Consider the following 22,511-nt stretch of genomic DNA (forward strand, 5'->3'; position numbering starts at 1 on the left):
GCCTCCGCTAAATTTGAAAGAATTTGGTCTCCATGGCTGGAATCCATATACTCCGTCCCAGACCCTACAACTTAATGGTGATAGGGTTACTAACAGGTCCTGGATTTGCCAAGTTATGATCTTCTAGGGCCATAGGCTTCCCTCTCACCCAATGGGTTGTGAATGAGAGAGTGGCTCTGTGCCCATCTGGACAGGGTAGGATTTAGAGTGCTAGTATCCCCCAATGCGTCCTCTTCCCCATAATGTTTTTTGTCTCTGTTTTTTTAATTTTTTTATTTCTGGGGTTCTCTGTGTTTGGTTTCTGATTGTTTTCTTCTCTTTTAAAGGGTTTTACTCGGACGGATTGTCCGTAAGAGTTATATTTGAGGGGGGGGGGGGGAAACAAAACAAAGTATAATGTGATTTCATGAATACTAGAGTGTACGGATAATGCAAAATAATGGTATATATAACTGTACATTCCTATGCGCCTATCAGCAAATGACATAGTTTGAAAATAAGTCGAAAGTGAATGCTGTTCCCCGATGAGGACATGTCATTACGTGTTTAATGTGTTCCTGTTATGCAATGTCTGTATGCAAACTACTCTCCTTCGAAATAAAAATACTTTATTTAAAAAAAAAAAAAAAATAATCTTTTTCCTCAGGCGGAGGTGTTGTGTCAGTTCCAACACCTCTTTTATAGTGACTATCATACATTGAATTCTCTTAGGGTGTGTACACACGGTGAGAAATCTGTAAGATTTTGACTATATAGTCAAAATCTTATGAAAAGTTAGTGCATATCTCATGGTGGTAGGCAGCTTGCGATACAGATTCGATCCCGATGCGCGCTCCCGTGGGTCGGTATCGTAAGGCTAAATAGACTGTGCAGGCAAGTCAATCTTAACTATCTAGTGTACAATCTAGTACAAAGTATAGTCAGAATTGGCACCTGGTCAATTTTGTACATAGACCAAATCTCAAGCACAAATAGTCAAAATCTGTCCTATCTGTGCTATCTGGGCTCTGGGGGAGGTCAAGGGAAATCGCATAGTCAAAATCGAACATAGCAGGGATCTCACCGTGTGTACACACCCTTAGCCAGTTTGGGATCTACCCACCTAAAATCTTCAGTGTCGACTTCAGTGTCGGAATCTGTGTCAGTGTCCCTTTGCATAATTTGGGTCAGAGACCTTTTCTGGGAACAGGAGGGGTCCCGAGTGGGTGACGTGGAGAAATCAACAAACAGAGCATCCTCCACAGACTGTCTTGCTTTGTCTGTTGTTCAGACTCAGAGAATTTACATCTGCAGCTTTCTCACCCACACAGGCTCAGAACACTCTTGTGCCTCCAAAATGGTTTCCTCTGGGGAAGAACTTTCTCTAGACATGTTACACACGTGTACAGTCACACCACTCACACACACAGAGGAGCTATTGGGGACAGATCTACCTAAAGTCTGTCAGAGAGACCCAGAGGGGACTGCCAGTCCACACCACCCCTATATGTATTACATACAATGAATATACATATATACCAAAACAGCACTTTTTATCCAATGTGAAGCCCGCAGACTTCAATAAATTATGTGCTTCCCTCCCCTTCTATAACACCCTGGTACTTGTATCAGCGATGTGTGAGGAGAAGCAGCCTGTAGGATCAGCGCTCCGGCGTCTCTGTGAGGAGAAAATGGCGCCAAATGTGTTACAAGCAATTCTGAGGTGAAGCCCCGCCCCATGTAATGGTGCGGTTCAGCCACAGTAATATTTATACTGGCGGGGTTAGTGTACATCAGTGGCTCACATGTATGTACATTTTGCCAGTGAGAGTAAGGATTTATCATGTCCCTCAGAGCGCACGCCCTGCACCCTGTGCTCAGAGACATGTTGCTGCGCAGTGTCCGGCGCTGCGCTGGTACCTTTATGCCGCCATGATGACCGGAGGGACCCTCTCTGCAAGTCTCCGGTTAATACTCACCAGCCTTCTGACTGCTGGCTCTGTTAGGGGGTGGCGGCAGTGCTGTGGGCAGCAGTTAGGCAAGGGCTATGTTCAGTACCCTTCAGGAGCTAATGGTGTCCTGTCAGCGGAAGCAGAGCCATTAAACTGAGAAGTTGGTTCCTACTTCCCCCCCTAAGTCCCACGAAGCAGGGAAACTGTTGCCAGTGGCTTCCCCGTAAAATAAAAACCTAACAAAGTCTTTTTCAGCAAAACTCAGTAGAGCTTCACTGATGTGCAGCCAGTCTCCCGGGCACATCTTCTAAACTGAAGTCTGGAGGAGGGGCATAGAGGGAGGAGCCAGTTCACACTGTTGAAAAGTCTTAAAGTAACATGGAGTACTTTAAGACGAAACAGTCTATACCCCCATGGTACTAAAATGGACACCAGCATCCTCTAGGACGTAAGAGAAATCATTTTATAGTTTTTTCTTACTTATGTGCTTTGGAAGGCAATTTACATTAAAATGAAGGTCTGATGGGTTGTACACTAACACTATTGAATGTGGTGTATCTGGATGTCATATGTAATGGGATCAGAGTGACAAGTACTCTAGAATCCCACTTAGGGAGGGATGGGGAACCTTTGGCCCTCCAAGATGTTGTTAAACTACACGTATCAGCATGCCCTGCTATTTGCTTGGCTATTTGACCATGCTAAATACTGCTGCAGTGCATGCTGGGATGTGTAGTTCAACACAGCTGGAGGGCCGCAAGTTCCACACCCTTGCACTAAGGGAACACCGGTGATGTGACAGTAAGGGCACCACTGTTAAAAGTGCTAAATTAACTTGAGTGCTTTGTTGCAGTGATCGGGAGGTCATAAATCACATCAGTCATTTCCACTTTTCTCCATAGTAACCCTTGGGCTCATTACTGCCCGCAGCCTCTTTACACTAGACTTCAAGCTAAATGGGGAACCAACATTATTTAGAAAGGTGGTGGGTGGTCAAGAAGTGATCTATATGTCCTATTATCTCATGACTAGTGAGGGACATGAAAATTTTTTTGCAAAAGAAGGTAACAAGACATTTTGTGTAGGACAGTGGAGGTTACCTAGCTTTAGTACAGTAAAGTCTCTGTCCACAATACAATGAGCATGCATTGACCCGGTGCCAAGTAGTCAACATTCAAAGGGGATTTCACACTATTCAGATCACAATTACGGATGACAAAAGCTGACCTAGTTTAAACATACCGAATCATAGTAAAACCCAGTACTGTGGTCATAATACATCCCAGTGTTTTCATCGTAGGTAAATCCAGTCTGAGACAAGGCTGCTTCAGCTGTTGCCCTCAAGCTATCGGCAAGTGAGGTTCCTTCCTCTTCCTTGAAAGGGAAAAGTAAAATAAAATATGAGTTTCTATTTCACTATGAAATCTCAAGAAATAAATTTTCTCCTCTCCAGCTTATAACCACTGTTTAGTAACTGTAGAAGACAAAACAAAAATACATATTATAATTAATTGTTCATGTATATAAATAGAATATACACACACATAGATATCTATCTATCTATCTATCTATCTATCTGCCCCTCCCCTCTAGAACGTAAGCTCTCACGAGCAGGGCCCTCTCCCCTCATGTGCTTTTCATTTTCTTACTTATACTATCATCTACTCCCTACAAGTGCACCTAACCCTCGGTTTCTACCACCCTGGTGCTAATTTCAGGGTCATGTCCACTGACACAGAAATGTTTATATACCATGTACTTGTCCTGCATTGTCTTGTACCGTAAGTCACTGTTTTCTTGTTTTGCTCATTTGTTTATGTACTGTGTTTGAAGCTGAGGAACCCTTGTGGTACCTTATACATAAAAGATAGGAACAATACTAGTCAGGGTTATGTAGACAAATGGTGTATTCTGAACTGAAGTCCCCTGTAATAATTAGGAAGCAGTGAACACGGAGCTACTTGTCGATTTCTAAGATCCCTTCTTATAGGCCCTACACACTGGCCGATTATCTGAAAGATATGAACGAGAACTCGTTCATATCCTTCAGTGTGGAGACTCCAGCGATGAACGATGCGCGTCCCCGCGCTCGTTCATCGCTGGTCTCCCGTCGGCTGTGCATGCAGGCCAATATGGACGATCTCGTCCATATTTGCCTGCACTTCAATGCAGCCGCGTGACGGGGGGAGTGAAGAAACTTCACTCCCCCGTCACTGCCCCCCCGCCGCCGGGTCGCTCGTCAGCCGTATCGGACGTCGGGCACCTCGGCGGCGCATCGGGAAATGTGTAGCGCCCCTGAGTCTCTGTATAACTGCCAACCTATGCTAATCCCTGGTACTGCATGCATTGTAATATCTCAAACAAGCCAAAGAATTGTAAAAGAATAATAAATAGAACAGTGGTTAGCGGCTCTCTTTTTGACATGCTATAGGCGTACAGTGTCAGAGGTCGTACCAGAGTGGACTGAGCATAATTTGTTCCTTGTTCCTCTTCCTCACACTGACTCTTCTGGTCTCTTAGGAGCACCAGTGTGTCTGAAGCAGGCTCCGCCGTCACCTCAGCTGGACCACTGGCATTGCTGGTCTCCACCTCGCATGAATTTGTGTGGTAAGAATAATAATAGGAGTAGTAATCTGGAAGAGGACAATGACAAGCAGAGAGGTGAACTAGTATTTATGTCTGGTGGAGTTTTAAACTGCACCTGTCGGTCACTTACAGCAGAGGCAGCCATGTTGTGGCCTGAAGCATTATACAGAATAACAATGCGAGCAAAAGGATTGGAGTTCTTGAAATGTGCGCAAGGCAGCTTTAACCGGTGTGAATTGTCTAGCAGGATGCCACCCCACCCCAAAAAAACAGAAATTTCACAAGAAAAAGACTATTTATTTTCAGTATAAGCACCACAGTAAAAAATAAAATAAATATAATATATACGTCCCTTGAAGATGTTCTCGTTGGGTTGATCCTCAAATATTCAAAGGACGTTCTCAAATGATGTAGTTAATGTTTAATGATTTTATGTGGAAACAGAAAAAGCAAACATGCAATGTGTAGTATTGTTTCATATGATAATTTTTCTTTTCATATATAAAATCGACCTGATCCCATCAAGAAAAGAGAAGCAATAGCATAGGTGAGGGATCTATAGGAGGTGCGTACCCCAACTCACACTAGGAGAAGCGGATATGTGTGCAGAAAGGTTTCTTTTACAAATCTTCACCCTCTTTGTGTGTCCTTCACCATAAAGTATGCAGGGAAAAGCATACATAAACTCACTTTAAAGTGGGAATGAGTCAAATATATAAAGGTATCTTTTCTCCTATTACTGCTGTATCAAATGGAAATGCGTACCACACTCACAGGACAAAAAATGGAAATATTCCTATCAAGGTATCTTTAGAATCCACAACCAGTTCAGACTTCAAGCAACAGATGGCTCAACAAGTGTTTCTCAATTGGTGCAGTTGATATCCAGTGGTTGTATATAAAGACAGAAGAAGCAAATGTACAATGTGTGATATTATTTTATGCACTATAGTGATACAGCAGTAATAGGAGAAAAGATACCTTTATATATTTGACTCATTCCCACTTTAAAGTGAGTTTATGTATGCTTTTCCCTGCATACTTTATGGTGAAGGACACACAAAGAGGGTGAAGATTTGTAAAAGAAACCTTTCTGCACACATATCCGCTTCTCCTAGTGTGAGTTGGGGTACGCACCTCCTATAGATCCCTCACCTATGCTATTGCTTCTCTTTTCTTGATGGGATCAGGTCGATTTTATATATGAAAAGAAAAATTATCATATGAAACAATACTACACATTGCATGTTTGCTTTTTCTGTTTCCACATAAAATCATTGGACATTAACTACATCATTTGAGAACGTCCTTTGAACATTTGAGGATCAACCCAACGAGAACATCTTCAAGGGACGTATATATTATATTTATTTTATTTTTTACTGTGGCGCTTATACTGAAATTTTTTTTTCTTTTTCTTGTGAAATTATACAGAATAAAGCAGCCTATAAATTCACTAAGTGATGTTGAACTGGAACTGTGCAATATTTTAAAGGGCTGATGCGGAGATGGCGATAATTTCTCCCGCATTGCGCACATAGAGAAACTGCAGACACGCAGAGTTATGCGCACCTACTTATGTAGCCAAGCTAGTCTTTCCTGCGAACCGTAGGCACATACACATGCATCGCGGGAGTATTTGCACCAGCGATTCGACAGTGTAATATCTATGGGCCGCAGGTGTGATTATATGCCCATGTACGGGCACCCTAAACGAGGCAAACTGGTCATGGGTACAACCAGCCGTCTATATCTATATATCACCGTATCCGTCATTTTGGTCTGATACCTGTCACCATCAGTGAGCACTTGCACCTCTATCCTTGGTCCATCTGAAAACAGGTGAATCTTCACATCCGCAGAACTCCGACTAGCCCATGATTCTGCCAACATGCCCTCGCTAAATTCTGCCTATGCGTGAACGCCCCTTTACTACCCAATTAGGCAAGTGGAAATATATTACAGTTGCAATGACGCTGAATCGCTCATAGTTGTCTATGCACTGCTACGGAGCTTGCACAGAGGGGGGGGGGGGGGGGGAATCACTTTCAAAACAGGTCTACAGAACTGCATTCAACTCTGCAATAAACATAGAATTTGGCAGAGAACAGGAGATTTATAGCAGACTTACCATGGTTAAATCTCTTTCTGCGAGGTACACTGGATTCCACAGGGAACAACATTGGGGTGTAGAGCTGGATCTTGATCCGAGGCACCAACAGGCTAAAGCTTTGACTGTTCCCAGGATGCACTGCACCGCCTCCTCTATAACCCCACCTCCAGGCACTTGAGCTCAGTTTCGTTAACCAGTCCAATGCAGTAGCAGGCAAAAGACCCGGTAGATGTTAGTCACATAGAACCACATTCTCACGACAGGAGAATGGACTAGCGGCTAATGCCATAAAAACCCAAGGAAGCTAATTGCGTCAGGGTGGGCGCCCTGTGGAATCCAGTGTACCTCGCAGAAAGAGATTTTACAATTGTAAGTCTACCATAAACCTCCTTTTCTGCAGCGGGGTACACTGGTATTCCACAGGTTTATAACATCGGGGATGTCCTAAAGCAGTTCCTCATGGGAGGGGACGCACGGTAGCAGGTACAAGTACCCGGTGTTCAAAGGAAGCATCCTGGGAGGCGGAAGTATCAAAAGGCATAGAACCTGAGGAACGTGTTCCCTGAGCACCACGTAGCCGCCTTGCACAACTGTTCAGCGGACGCGCCACGGCGAACCGTGCAGGAAGGTCCAACAGACCAAGTAGAATGGGCCTTGATAGCAGCAGGAGCTGGTAAACCAGTCTGCGCATAAGCTTGTGCAATCACCATTGTAATCTGGCCAAGGTTTGCTTATTCGCAGGCCAGCCACATTTGTGAAAACCAAAAAGTACAAAAAGGGTAACTGACCTCCTGATGGAGGCAGTCCTCTCTACATAAATACGGAGAAATACGTAAAATGCCCTGAGTGAAAGTATGAACATCAGGAATAGACGTAATTTTCCTCTGAAACCACACCGACAAGGCAGATATATGAACCTTGAGGGAGGCCAGACAAAGGCCTAAATCTAGGCCTTGTTACAGAAAAGCCAAAAGCCTAGAAGTACTGAACGAATAGTCATCATAATTCTTAGCAGCACACCACGTGAAGTAAGAGTTCCAGACACTGTAATAAATCCGTGCAGAAGCCGGTTTGCGGGCCTTCAACATAGTTTGAATAACCGCCTCTGAGAATCCCTTGGCTCTCAAGAATGAAGCTTCAAGAGCCACGCCGTCAAAGCCAGTCTGGCCAGGTGCGGATAGACACAAGGGCCCTGAACGAGGAGGTCTGGGCATTGAGGAAGTAGAAGAGGATTCTCTATCGATAGACCCTGCAGGTCGGAGAACCAATGCCGTCTGGGCCAGGCTGGAGTAACTAGATGTAGTATTCCTCTTACTTGCTTGAACTTCCTTAGAACCCTAGGCAAGAGTGACACTGGAGGGAACACGTATGGCAGCTGAAAGTTCCATGGAATTGCCAGTGCGTCCACGAATGCAGCTTGAGGATCCCTTGTCCTTGTCCGAAGACCGTAACCTTGTGAATGTGTTCAGAAGCAATCAGGTCTTCATCTGGTAGGCCCCACTTGTCCACTAGGAGTTGAAAGACTTCTGGATGAAGAGTCCACTCTCCAGCATGAACGTCATGACAACTGAGGAAATACGCTTTCCAGTTGAGGACTCCAGGGATTAACACTGCCGATATGGCTGGCAGATGGCGTTCTGCCCAACGGAGGATTTTTGACACTTCCAGCATTGCCATGCGGCTTCAACTGCCGCCTTGATGATTTATGTACGCCACCATGATGGCGTTGTCTGATTGTACTTGAACAGGCCTGTTCTGTACTAGAGGCAGGGCCAGTGTCAACGCATTGAACACTGTCCGCAATTCCAGAATGTTTATCGGGAGAAGATTCCTCCCTGGTCCACCGACCCTGGAGAGAGTGTTGCTCCAACACCACGCCCCATCCTCGCAGACTGGCGTCTGTTGTCAGGAGGACCCAGTTGGAGATCCAGAAGGGACGGCCCCTGCTCAACTGTTGGTCCTGTAGCCACCAGCTCAGTGACAGACGAACCTCCAGAATCAAGGAGATTATTTGAGACCTGATCCGATGAGGCAGGCCGTCCCACTTTGGAAAGGATTGACCTCTGCAGAGGGCGAGAGTGAAATGGAGTGTACTCTACCATGTCGAAAGCAGACACCATGAGGCCTAGTACTTGCATCGCCGAGTGTATCGACACTCTTGGGCGAGAGAGGAAGTATCTGATCCTGTCCTGAAGTTTCAGGACTTTCTCTGGAGACAGAAACAAACAAAACAATCTCTGGCTGTGTGTGTCCAGCAGCGCCCCCAGGTGCACCATGCTCCGAGCAGGGACTAGCGAGTACTTTTTCCAATTGATGAGCCACCCCATGGGCTTGTAGGAATTGGACCCTCAGTTCCAGATGACTGAGGAGAACCTCTTGGGAGTTTGCCAGAATCAGCAAGTCGTCCAGATCCGGCAGGATCCTGATTCCCTGACGATGGAGATGAGCGGTCATCACGGCCTGGAATTGATAATGTATGTTGCCAATAGCAAACTGCAGATACTGTTGATGCGACATGGCAATAGGATCATGCAGGTAAGCATCCTGAATGTCCAGGAAAACCATATAGTCTTCGGGTTCCATGGCCAGTATAATAGAGCGCAGTTTGCATACGAAATTTGGACACTCACAAATTTGTTCAATGATTTGAGGTTGCGTAAGGAGGGACCCATGGGCCCGGAAGGACCCATTTGGCTTCGGAACTAGAAACAGGGTCGAATAGTATCCCCTGCCTCTCTGACACAGTGGTACCGGCACTACCACTCCCATATCCAGGAGGGATTGTACAACCAAGTGTAGAGCTTGCGCTTTTAACGGATCCAAAGAGATAACTGTTGTGCAAAACTGGAGAGGGGGACATCTCTTGAAGAGATTGCGTACCCGTGAAATAACTTCCCGCACCCAGGCGTCCAAAATGGCCTGAAACCAGGCCTGGGTGAATTGCAGAAGTCGGCCTCCCACCCAGGGTTCCCCCAGGGGAAGGCCCGCCCAGTCATGCACCATGCTTGTCTCGTTTGGAAGCAGGCTGACGGGCGGCCCAGGATTGTTTAGATTTAGGCTTAGTGGTTTTGGAAGCACGAGCCTGTTGCTGATACGCTTGAACCTTTGCCTTCCCCGGAGGTCAGAAGGAGCAAAAGGTGGTACTCTTAGCCTTGGGAGCAGAAGGATTAGTATTTGGGAGACGCGCAGTCTTGGAAGTAGTCAAGTCAGTTATAATCTTGTTCAGATCCTCCCCAAATAGGAGGTCTCCTTTAAAAGGGAGCACATCAAAGGTCTTTTTGGAGTCCAGGTCCACTTTCCAGGACCTCAACCACATTTTTAGATGAGCCAGGATAGACATAGCAGATGCCTTGGCCACCATTACACCTGCATCAAAAGCCGCCTCCTGAATATAGTGGGAGGCTGTGGTAATATAAGACAAATATTGTCTGGCAGTGTCAGAAAAATCCTTAGGCAGCTCATTCTCAATTGCCTGAACCCTTCAATTCCTTTTGCAGCCCAGGAAGCTGCCATAGTGGGTCTATATACAGCACCTTTAAGTGAGTAAATAGACTTCAGGCATCCCTCCACACGCTTATCCATCGGTTCCTTCAGGGAGGTGACTGTGGTGACAGGCAGAGTAGATGACACCACAAGACGGGCGACATGAGAGTCCACCGGTGGTGGGAGTTTCACACTTGTTACTCAACTACGCAGGGACAGGATAACGAGCTAGCATCTTTTTAGACAGGGAAAATTTCTATCTGCAGACGACCAGGATTCCCGACGTATGTCAATTAAATGGTCAGAATGTGGCAAGACTACTTTGCCAACCTTCTGACGTTTGAACTTATCAGGTTTCTTAGACGCAGTAGTAGGCTCAATGTCATCATCCATTTGAAGAATTATCTTAATGGCCTCCACTAGGTCAGGAACATCAACATGGGTTGTAGATTCCTCATCAGAAGCCACTGTATCAGTGTCTGACGGATCAGTAGAATCCCCATCGGAAGAATCATCCAAAATATTAGTGGATTGTGAGGAAGAAATAGCCCGTTTAGATGACCCCTTGACCCAACAGGGGCGTGGGGTAGACTTTTGTCTAACCAAAGATTGATTTCATTGTTGTAATTGGGTAGACAGAGTATCCGCCCAGGGCGGATTAACTACAGGGACAATATGTGGCTGCAATGGCACAGGAGGTCCAACAGGGGGCATAAGACGTGTTACAATGTAGTTAGCATACTTGAGAACGCTGCCCAAGGTGGGTCCTGATTGGTCACAGGTGCTGCAGACTGACTGGAAGTTGCAGGGCACGCAGTACCTGAACCTCAGCTGAAACTTTTTCCTCAGTTAAATCCGTGGCGCAAGCACTGCATAATGCAGGAGCGTCTGCGGATCTCCCGCCCTGTGTAGCCGACATTATTGGGAATGTAGCCTTAGGGCGCAACAGTACAATATAGCCAGACAAACACAATACCTGCAAAAAAAAATAAATAAGAATTTACTTACCGATAATTCTATTTCTCGGAGTCCGTAGTGGATGCTGGGGTTCCTGAAAGGACGATGGGGAATAGCGGCTCCGCAGGAGACAGGGCACAAAAAGTAAAGCTTTAGGATCAGGTGGTGTGCACTGGCTCCTCCCCCTATGACCCTCCTCCAAGCCTCAGTTAGGATACTGTGCCCGGACGAGCGTACACAATAAGGAAGGATTTTGAATCCCGGGTAAGACTCATACCAGCCACACCAATCACACTGTACAACCTGTGATCTGAACCCAGTTAACAGTATGATAACAGCGGAGCCTCTGAAAAGATGGCTCACAACAATAATAACCCGATTTTTGTAACTATGTACAAGTATTGCAGATAATCCGCACTTGGGATGGGCGCCCAGCATCCACTACGGACTCCGAGAAATAGAATTATCGGTAAGTAAATTCTTATTTTCTCTATCGTCCTAGTGGATGCTGGGGTTCCTGAAAGGACCATGGGGATTATACCAAAGCTCCCAAACGGGCGGGAGAGTGCGGATGACTCTGCAGCACCGAATGAGAGAACTCCAGGTCCTCCTTAGCCAGGGTATCAAATTTGTAGGATTTTACAAACGTGTTTGCCCCTGACTAAGTAGCCGCTCGGCAAAGTTGTAAAGCCGAGACCCCTCGGGCAGCCGCCCAAGATGAGCCCACCTTCCTTGTGGAATGGGCATTTACATATTTTGGCTGTGGCAATCCTGCCACAGAATGTGCAAGTTGAATTGTACTACAAATCCAACGAGCAATCGTCTGCTTTGAAGCAGGAGCACCCAGCTTGTTGGGTGCATACAGGATAAACAGCGAGTCAGTTTTCCTGACTCCAGCCGTCCTGGAAACATATATTTTCAGGGCCCTGACAACGTCTAGCAACTTGGAGTCCTCCAAGTCCCTAGTAGCCGCAGGCACCACAATAGGTTGGTTCATGTGAAATGCAGAAACCACCTTAGGTAGAAATTGAGGACGAGTCCTCAATTCCGCCCTGTCAGAATGAAAAATTAAGTAAGGGCTTTTATATGATAAAGCCGCCAATTCTGACACACGCCTGGCTGAAGCCAAGGCTAACAGCATCGACACCTTCCACGTGAGATATTTTAAGTCCACAGTGGAAAGTGGTTCAAACCAATGTGATTTTAGAAAACTCAATACAACATTGAGATCCCAAGGTGCCACTGGAGGCACAAAAGGAGGCTGTATGTGCAGCACCCCTTTCACAAATGTCTGAACTTCAGGTACTGAAGCCAGTTCTTTCTGGAAGAAAATCGACAAGGCCGAAATTTGAACCTTAATGGACCCTAATTTTAGGCCCATAGACAGTCCTGTTTGCAGGAAATGCAGGAAACGACCCAGTTGAAATTCCTCTGTAGGGGCCTTCTTGGCCTCACACCACGCAACATATTTACGCCAAATGCGGTGATAATGTTTTGCGGTTACTTCCTTCCTGGCTTTGACCAGAGTAGGGATGACTTCTTCGGGAATGCCCTTTTCCTTTAGGATCCGGCGTTCAACCGCCATGCCGTCAAACGCAGCCGCGGTAAGTCTTGGAACAGACAAGGCCCCTGTAGTAGCAGGTCCTTTCTTAGAGGTAGAGGCCACGTTTCGTCCGTGAGCATCTCTTGAAGTTCCGGGTACCAAGTCCTTCTTGGCCAATCCGGAACCACGAGTATAGTTCTTACTCCTCTCCTTCTTATGATTCTCAATACTTTTGGTATGAGAGGCAGAGGAGGGAACACATACACTGACTGGTACACCCACGGCGTTACCAGAGCGTCCACTGCTATTGCCTGAGGGTCCCTTGACCTGGCGCAATATCTGTCCAGTTTTTTGTTTAGACGTGACGCCATCATGTCCACCTTTGGTTTTTCCCAACGGTTTACAATCAGGTGGAAGACTTCCGGGTGAAGTCCCCACTCTCCCGGGTGAAGGTCGTGTCTGCTGAGGAAGTCTGCTTCCCAGTTGTCCACTCCCGGAATGAACACTGCTGACAGTGCTATCACATGATTTTCCGCCCAGCGAAGAATCCTTGCAGCTTCTGTCATTGCCCTCCTGCTTCTCGTGCCGCCCTGTCTGTTTACGTGGGCGACTGACGTGATGTTGTCCGATTGGATCAACACCGCCTGACCCTGAAGCAGAGGTTTTGCTTGACTTAAGGCATTGTAAATGGCCCTTAGTTCCAGAATGTTTATATGAAGAGATGTTTCCATGCTTGACCACAAGCCCTGGAAATTCCTTCCCTGTGTGACTGCTCCCCAGCCTCTCAGGCTGGCATCCGTGGTTACCAGGATCCAATCCTGAATGCCAAATCTGCGGCCCTCTAGAAGATGAGCCCTCTGCAGCCACCACAGGAGAGACACCCTTGTCCTTGTCGACAGGGTTATCCGCTGATGCATCTGAAGATGCGATCCGGACCATTTGTCCAGTAGATCCCACTGAAACGTTCTTGCATGGAATCTTCCGAATGGAATCGCTTCGTAAGAAGCCACCATTTTTCCCAGGACCCTCGTGCACTGATGTACTGAGACCTGTCCTGGTTTTAGGAGGTTCCTGACTAGCTCGGATAACTCCATGGCCTTCTCCTCCGGGAGAAACACCTTCTTCTGGACTGTGTCCAGAATCATTCCTAGGAACAGTAGACGTGTCGTTGGAATCAGCTGCGATTTTGGAATATTTAGAATCCACCCGTGCTGACGTAACACTACCTGAGATAGTGCTACTCCGACTTCTAACTGTTCCCTGGATCTTGCCCTTATCAGGAGATCGTCCAAGTAAGGGATAATTAAAATGCCTTTTCTTCGTAGAAGAATCATCATTTCGGCCATTACCTTGGTAAAGACCCGAGGTGCCGTGGACAATCCAAACGGCAGCGTCTGAAACTGATAATGACAGTTTTGTACTACAAACCTGAGGTACCCTTGGTGAGAAGGGTATATCGGGACGTGGAGATAAGCATCTTTGATGTCCAGAGACACCATATAGTCCCCTTCTTCCAGGTTTGCTATCACTGCTCTGAGTGACTCCATCTTGAATTTGAACCTTTTTATGTAAGTGTTCAAGGATTTCAGATTTAAAATTGGTCTCACCGAGCCGTCCGGCTTCGGTACCACAAACAGCGTGGAATAATACCCCTTTCCTTGTTGCAGGAGGGGTACCTTGATTATCACCTGCTGGGAATACAGCTTGTGAATGGCTTCCAAAACTGCCTCCCTGTCGGAGGGAGACTTTGGTAAAGCAGACTTCAGGAAACGACGAGGGGGAAACGCCTCGAATTCCAGTTTGTACCCCTGCGATACTACCTGTAGAATCCAGGGATCCACTTGCGAGTGAGCCCACTGCGCGTTGAAATTCTTGAGACGGGCCCCCACCATATCTGAGTCTGCTTGTAAAGCCCCAGCGTCATGCTGAAGACTTGGCAGAAGCAGGGGAGGGCTTCTGCTCCTGTGAAGCGGCTGCATGGTGCAGTCTTTTTCCTCTTCCTCTGCCCCGGGGCAGAAAAGAGTGGCCTTTTGCTCGCTTGTACTTATGGGAACGAAAGGACTGAGTTTGAAAAGACGGTGTCTTTTTCTGCTGATGTGGAGTGACCTGGGGTAAAAAGGTGGATTTTCCAGCCGTTGCCGTGGCCACCAGGTCCGATAGACCAGCCCCAAATAACTCCTCCCCTTTATACGGCAATACTTCCATGTGCCGTTTGGAATCCGCATCCCCTGACCACTGTCGCGTCCATAACGCTCTTCTGGCAGAGATGGACATAGCACTTACTCTTGATGCCAGGGTGCAAATATCCCTCTGTGCATCACGCATATATAGTAATGCATCCTTTAAATGTTCTATAGTTAACAAAATATTGTCCCTATCCAGGGTATCAATATTCTCGGTCAGGGAATCCGACCATGCGACTCCAGCACTGCACATCCAGGCTGAGGCGATTGCTGGTCGCAGTATAACACCAGTATGTGTGTATATACTTTTTAGGATATTTTCCAGCCTTCTATCAGCTGGTTCTTTTAGGGTGGCCGTATCAGGGGACGGTAACGCTACTTGTTTAGATAAACGTGTGAGCGCCTTATCTACCCTAGGGGGTGTTTCCCAGCGCGCCCTAACCTCTGGCGGGAAAGGATATAATGCTAATAATTTTTTAGAAATTAGCTGTTTTTTATCGGGGAAACCCCACGCTTTATCACACACCTCATTTATTTCATCTGACTCAGGAAAAACTATTGGTAGTTTTTTCACCCCCCACATAATACCCTTCTTTGTGGTACTTGTAGTGTCAGAAAGGTTCAATGCCTCTTTCATTGCTGTGATCATGTAACGTGTGGCCCTGCTGGACATCACGTTTGTCTCGTCACCGTCGACACTAGACTCAGTATCTGTGTCTGGGTCTGTGTCGACCCACTGAGGTAACGGGCGTTTTAGGGCCCCTGACGGTGTCTGAGACGCCTGGACAGGCACTAATTGATTTGCCGGCTGTCTCATGTCGTCAACAGTTTTTTGCAAATTGCTGACATTATCACTTAATTGTTTAAATACAATCATCCAGTCAGGTGTCGACTCCCTAGGGGGTGACATCACTAACACAGGCAACTGCTCCGCTTCCACCTCATTTTCCTCCTCATACATGTCGACACACGCGTACCGACACACAGCACACACACCGGGAATGCTCTGATAGAGGACAGGACCCCACTTAGCCCTTTGGAGAGACAGAGGGAGAGTCTGCCAGCACACACCCAGCGCTATATATATATATACAGGGATAACCTTATATAAGTGTTACTCCCTTATAGCTGCTGTTAATATATTTATTTGCTGCCAAACGTGCCCCCCCTTCTCTTTTTTACCCTGATTCTGAAGCAGGACTGCAGGGGAGAGTCAGGGAGCCGTCCTTCCAGCGGAGCTGTGAGGGAAAATGGCGCTTGTGTGCTGAGGAGATAGGCTCCGCCCCTTCACGACGTCCTTATCTCCCGCTTTTTTGTGTAAAATGGCAGGGGATTAAAATACATCCATATAGCCCAGGAGCTATATGTGATGTATTCTGTTTTGCCACCTAAGGTATTCTGTTATATTGCGTCTCAGGGCGCTCCCCCCCCAGCGCCCTGCACCCTCAGTGACCGGAGTGTGAAGTGTGCTGAGAGCAATGGCGCACAGCTGCGGTGCTGTGCGCTACCTTAGTCTGAAGACAGGATGTCTTCTGCCGCCGATTTCACCGGACCTCTTCGTCTCTTCTGGCTCTGTAAGGGGGACGGCGGCGCGGCTCCGGTGACCCATCCAGGCTGAACCTGTGATCGTCCCTCTGGAGCTAGTGTCCAGTAGCCTAAGAAACCCGATCCACTCTGCACTCAGGTGAGTCCGTTTCTTCTCCCCTTAGTCCCACGATGCAGTGAGCCTGTTGCCAGCAGGACTCACTGAAAAAAAAAAAAAAAAAAAAAACCTAACTAAACTTTTATTCTAAGCAGCTCAGGAGAGCCACCTAGATTGCACCCTTCTTGGCCGGGCACAAAAATCTAACTGAGGCTTGGAGGAGGGTCATAGGGGGAGGAGCCAGTGCACACCACCTGATCCTAAAGCTTTACTTTTTGTGCCCTGTCTCCTGCGGAGCCGCTATTCCCCATGGTCCTTTCAGGAACCCCAGCATCCACTAGGACGATAGAGAAACTTGTATTATGTGACAGCAAATGTAAAGAACAAACAGAGGATTTAAGCGGTGTGAGTTGACTAAAACACCCAATGAAAAATACAAAACAGTATATCCTGTGGAACACTATATGGTATTATGAGAACCTGACGCACTTAGCCCCCCAGGGTACAGAATATAGTGATAGCAATATGTGTGATACACAGAATAAAAACCACACAGCAGCTATAGGCACACACAGTCACAGGTACAATGCAGAAATTATTACATATAACCAATAAAACTGCACTGGACCAGTAATACTACATATAGAAATGTATGTATACAGATATAACAATGCACAGTAAACAATGGATGTAGATCACAGAATACTTGTACTAAATATTCATATAGTAATGCACTTGTTTTTAACGAACGCTGTCTAAACGACATGTAGAATACTTAAGTGTCCTGTAAATACACAGCGCTGATGAGGCAGGACCAGCGCAGCTATGTGAAATGGCACCCAAACGCTGACAGGGAGTGAGGGAGAGAGAGAAATGCAGCTCCAGGGCGGGAATAGGTGTAGATGGCGCCTGGAGCTGGGGGATGGCCTACAGGTCAGCGCCTTATCCCCTCTCATGGACTTCACCACCGGGTACTATGGAGCCTATAACAAACAGTTTTGTAAATCCGACCTGTGCTCCCTGCCCTGGTGGATATAGTGGGGTCCCTGCACAGCCACAGTATCCATGCCAGCGGCACGGTCAGTCTCCTGGGACCGCGACCGGATTGCGATTCACCGGCAGGTCCCACCTGGGAGACCCTCTTACCTCCTCCCTGAAGTGCGGCCACGCGATCCGGGAGAGCAGCAGCGGTGGTGTGCGCTTGATGACCGGAGCGCCTCCGCTATAAGTACCCGGGAACCAGGCCGCGGGAGTATACAGCGCCGCTGAGGGAGGTGATGGAGCCGCGGCACAGAATGTCAGCATGACATACACTGCAACTAGTGCTTGTGCTGCGGCCCTTGGAGTCTTCTAGAAAAGCTCTTTTCAGGGCTGCCTAGCGCAGCTCTCCCTGTTATTGACCTGCACTGCAGGCACAAACTTACAAACTGAGCTCCAGTGCCTGGAGGTGGGGCTATAGAGGAGGCGGTGCAGTGCATCCTGGGAACAGTCAAAGCTTTAGCCTGTTGGCGCCTCGGATCAAGATCCAACTCTACCCCCGATGCTATTCCCTTGGGATTCCCAGTGCACCCCGCTGCCGAAATTTTAATTTATATATACATATACACACACACACACACACACAAATATACACATATACACACACAAATATACACATATACACACACAAATATACACAGACACACACCATACAATAAGGCAAAATGACAGTAACACAAGAAAAACCGTGCAGCCAGGTCCTAAGGACACCCAGCCACCCTGAACCACAGGGGCAACTAGGTATATAACCACACCGCCGGAGAAGAGCAGCGCAGGGTGGGCGCCCAGCGTCCCCTATGGACTCAGAGAAAGGGATTTATTGGGAAGTACCAAAATCCTGTTTTCTCTATCATCCACAGGGGACGCTGGAGTTCAGTACTATGGGTATGTCCCAGAGCTTCCCAAATGGGCGGAAGAGCGCTGAGGATTCAGGAAAACTGCACAGTCAAGCCGTGACTCATGGCTACAACCAAGAGAACTGTGAAGAGTGACAAAAGGATGTCAGAAAACCTAAGATGCAGTCTGACCCAGAGGCAATCAATACAGAGACCCACTAAAACAACTGGGATACATATATCGTACCAATAGCCCTGCCTGCGAGCCAGACAGCATGTCGAGTATGGCCAGGCAGTTATCGATACCAAGGTGGAGCAATTATGGTTACGCAAAGACTAAAGCTACTATCGGGTCCTGAAAGACCAATAGACTGCAGAGGCTAACCAGACAGATTTCAACACTGCAATATCAACGAGATCCGAAGGACTAAGGCGTGATGTTGAAGGCCAACAACACCCTGAGTAAATAGCTGAATGTCCAGTAGGACGCGCAAAGGGAAGCCCGACAAGAAGGTCTGTACCTTAAAGAAGTGCATTCAGAGACCTACTGCGTACCCCAAGCAACATATGCCATCCGATAGGATGGGAAAGCATACATCCAGAGATACAGCATGTATGTCACGTAAAATGAGACCCAACATGCCGAGCCACCAGAGTTCCCCACATTCCATCACCACACCTTGGGCAGCCAATCTGTGAAATGGAGGTGTTGGAATAAGCCAGAATGCAGAGGCAACATACCAGGGTCGCCTACGAGAAGGATCTGCAAATTTGGAGACCGAGACTTACGAGGCTAGACAAAATACAAAAAGGAGAACAAAGTAATCGTATTTTATTTTGAGTGAAGAAACAGGGAAGGAGCAGAAAGTCAGTTAACACACAAGCTAAATGGCAACTCACGGAGCAGACGAAGTCTCCCTTGTTGTCGCCCCCAGTAGAGCAGATTAAAAAAAATAAAAAAATTAAATAAATGTAAAAAAAAGAGAAGAGGAGGACCTTAGAAAGTTTTGTACAGAGTAACCCCCACCCACTTAAGGTAAGATTTGTCTGCTGCAAGGAAAAGACTCCCTTTGGATAAAAAAATAAATAAAATAAAAGAGGTGGATAATAAGTGCACTCGGAAAGTATTCACAGCGCTTCACTTTTCCCACATTTTGTTATGTTCCGGCCTTATTCCAAAATGGAATAATTCATTTTTTCCCTCCAAATTCTACACACAATACCCCATAATGGCAACGTGAAAAAGTATTTTTTGAGATTTTTGCTAATTTATTAAAAAACGAAGAAATCACATGTACATAAGTATTCACAGCCTTTGCCATGGAGCTCAGGTGCATCCTGTTTCCACTAATCATCCTTGAGATGTTCCTACAGCTTAACTGGAGTCCACCTGTGGTAAATTCAGTTGATTGGACATGATTTGGAAAGGCACACACCTGTCTATATAAGGTCCCACACTTGACAGTGCATGTCTGAGCACAAACCAAGCATGAAGTCAAAGGAATTGTCTGTAGACTTCTGAAACAGGATTATCTCGAGGCACAAATCTGAGGAAGGGTACAGAAAAATATCTGCTGCTTTGAAGGTCCCAATGAGCACAGTGGCCTCCATCATCCATAAATGGAAGAAGTTTGGAACCACCAGGACTCTTCCTAGAGCTGGCCAGCTGTCTAAACTGAGCTATCAGGGGGAGTAGGGCCATAATCAGGGAGGTGACCAAGAACCTGATGTTCACTCTGTCAAAGCTACAGCATTCCTCTGTGGAGAGAGGAGAACTTTCCACAAGGACAACCATCTCTGCAGCAATCCACCAATCAGTAGAGTGGCCAGACGGAAGCCACTCCTTAGTAAAAAGCACATAGCAGCCCGCCTGGAGTTTGCCAAAATGCACCTGAAGGACTCTCAGACCATGAGAAACAAAATTCTCTGGTCTGATGAGACAAAGATTGAACTCTTCAGCATGAATGCCAGGCATCATGTTTTGAGGAATCCAGGCCCCGCTTATCACCAGGCCAATAACATCCCTACAGTGAAGCATGGTGGTGGCAGCATCATGCTGTGGGGATGTTTTTCAGCGGCAGGAACTGGGAGACTAGTCAGGATAAAGGGAAAGATGAATGAAGCAACGTACAGAGACATCCTGGGTGTTAAACCTGCTCCAGAGCGCTCTCAACCTCAGACTGGGGCGACGGTTCAGCAGGACAACGACCCTAAGCACACAGCCAAAGATATCAAAGGAGTGGCTTCAGGACAATTCTGTGAATGTCTGAGTGGCCCAGCCAGAGCCCAGACTTCAATCCGATTAAACGTCTCTGGAGAGATCTGAAAATGTCTGTGTACCGACGCTTCCCATCCAACCTGATGGCGCTTGAGGGGTGCTGCAAAGAGGAATGGGCGAAACTGCCCAAAGATAGGTGTGCCAAGCTTGTGGCATCATATTCAAAATGACTTGAGGCTGTAATTGCTGCCAAAGGTGCATCAACAAAGTATTGAGCAAAGGCTGTGAATACTTATGTACATGTGATTTCTTAAGTTTTTTATTTTTAATACATTTGCAAAAATCTCAAAAAACATTTTTTCACGTCGTCATTATGGGGTATTGTGTGTAGAATTTTGAGGGGAAAAAATTATTTATTCCAGTTTGGAATACGGCTGTAACTTAACAAAATGTGGAAAAAGTGAAGCGCTGTGAATACTTTCCAGATGCACTGTAAAACAACACAAAGTGTCAATTTCTCCATTCCCGATATTCATCAACCTTACCAGCAAACCGGCTACTCAGAATAAAAAAAGAAACTGCTCTTCACAGCCTCCGAGCCTCCGTTAGTGGGCAGCTCTGTTTTACAGGGATGCTCAAAACACTGCATGTGTGAAAGTAGAAAACTCCCGCCTTATGCCGGTAAGCGAAAGGTTGAGCTCCAGAGGCGCAACCATACTTGTGCTGTTCAGAATCACAATTGCGACAACTAGAACAGAAGGGAAGGATGGAATCTATCTTTGAATTTTGTCTATACAGATTTCTGTCTGATGAGGTTCTAATGATCCTCAAATACTTTCCTGTTCATTGTAGTTAAAGTCAGTTGGGCAGAGAAAACCAACTTGACCGTAGTCAAATGGACCATCAGTTAGATGCCTGTATTGTAATAATCTGTGGGAAATAAAGGTAATTATAAACAGACTAAAATACACCTAAGTGGATTTTCCCAGGTATAGCGTACAACACGCTGTGTTGTAATAAGAATTATAGAGTTTTTTTAAAAACCAAATCTGAGACTACGTCACGTCTTTATAGACGTGTTGGATTCACAAGACATAAGTGGTCATTCCGAGTTGATCGCAGCCAGCAACATTTTGCTGCTGCTGTGATCAATAGTCCACGCCTATGGGGGGGTGTATTTTAGCTTAGCAGGGCTGCGATCGCTTGTGCAGCCTTGCTAAGCAATTTTTTTTTAACTCAAAACAAGACTAGCCCTGCGGCTACTTACCCAGTGCGATGGATCCAGCGATGATGGTCCCGGCTTTGACGTCACTCCTCCGCCCTCCGTTCTGCCGGACACGCCTGTGTTATACTCACCACTCCTCGAAAACGGCTCCAAACGGTCCAGATCTGCCCAGCCACACCTCCGTCCTGTCAATCTTCTTTGTGGTCCGTCCTGCGACCGCTTTCTTCTTTAGCCGCAACATAACCCGGCGACCCCTGACGCCGGGCAACGTCGCGCGCACAGCGGCGCCGTGCATGCGCATTCCGCACCCGTTCGCACCACAGCGAAAAACCGCTGCGTGCGAACGGGTCGGAATGACCCCCATAGTTACACCGGAGGATGCGTAATGCCAGGTCAACACAGAGTGGACAAAGTAACCCTTAGCAACCCTCTCCCCGATAGAGGCATATCAGATATCAAACTGGTAAGAACATATACTACTCTGATCCTAGCCAAAAAATAAGAATTTACTCACCGGTAATTCTATTTCTCGTAGTCCGTAGTGGATGCTGGGAACTCCGTAAGGACCATGGGGAATAGACGGGCTCCGCAGGAGACTGGGCACTCTAAAAGAAAGATTAGGTACTATCTGGTGTGCACTGGCTCCTCCCTCTATGCCCCTCCTCCAGACCTCAGTTAGGGAAACTGTGCCCGGAAGAGCTGACACAACAAGGAAAGGATTTGGAATCCAGGGTAAGACTCATACCAGCCACACCA

General features: G+C 46.8%; 1 protein-coding gene across 1 annotated transcript in view; it reads right to left on the reverse strand.

Annotated features, from left to right (window-relative positions):
- AGGF1 (angiogenic factor with G-patch and FHA domains 1) overlaps positions 1 to 22,511 on the reverse strand; it is a 115,328-nt gene that overhangs the window by 77,655 nt on the left and 15,162 nt on the right. Inside the window, exons 3-4 of the mRNA XM_063963689.1 lie at positions 4,386 to 4,564; positions 3,174 to 3,305 (exon numbers count right to left, since the gene is read on the reverse strand). Coding sequence (XP_063819759.1) covers positions 3,174 to 3,305; positions 4,386 to 4,564 — 311 coding nt within the window. The remainder of the gene's footprint in view (positions 1 to 3,173; positions 3,306 to 4,385; positions 4,565 to 22,511) is intronic.

Source organism: Pseudophryne corroboree, chromosome 1 (genome assembly GCF_028390025.1).
Source record: "Pseudophryne corroboree isolate aPseCor3 chromosome 1, aPseCor3.hap2, whole genome shotgun sequence".
NCBI lineage: Eukaryota > Metazoa > Chordata > Amphibia > Anura > Myobatrachidae > Pseudophryne > Pseudophryne corroboree.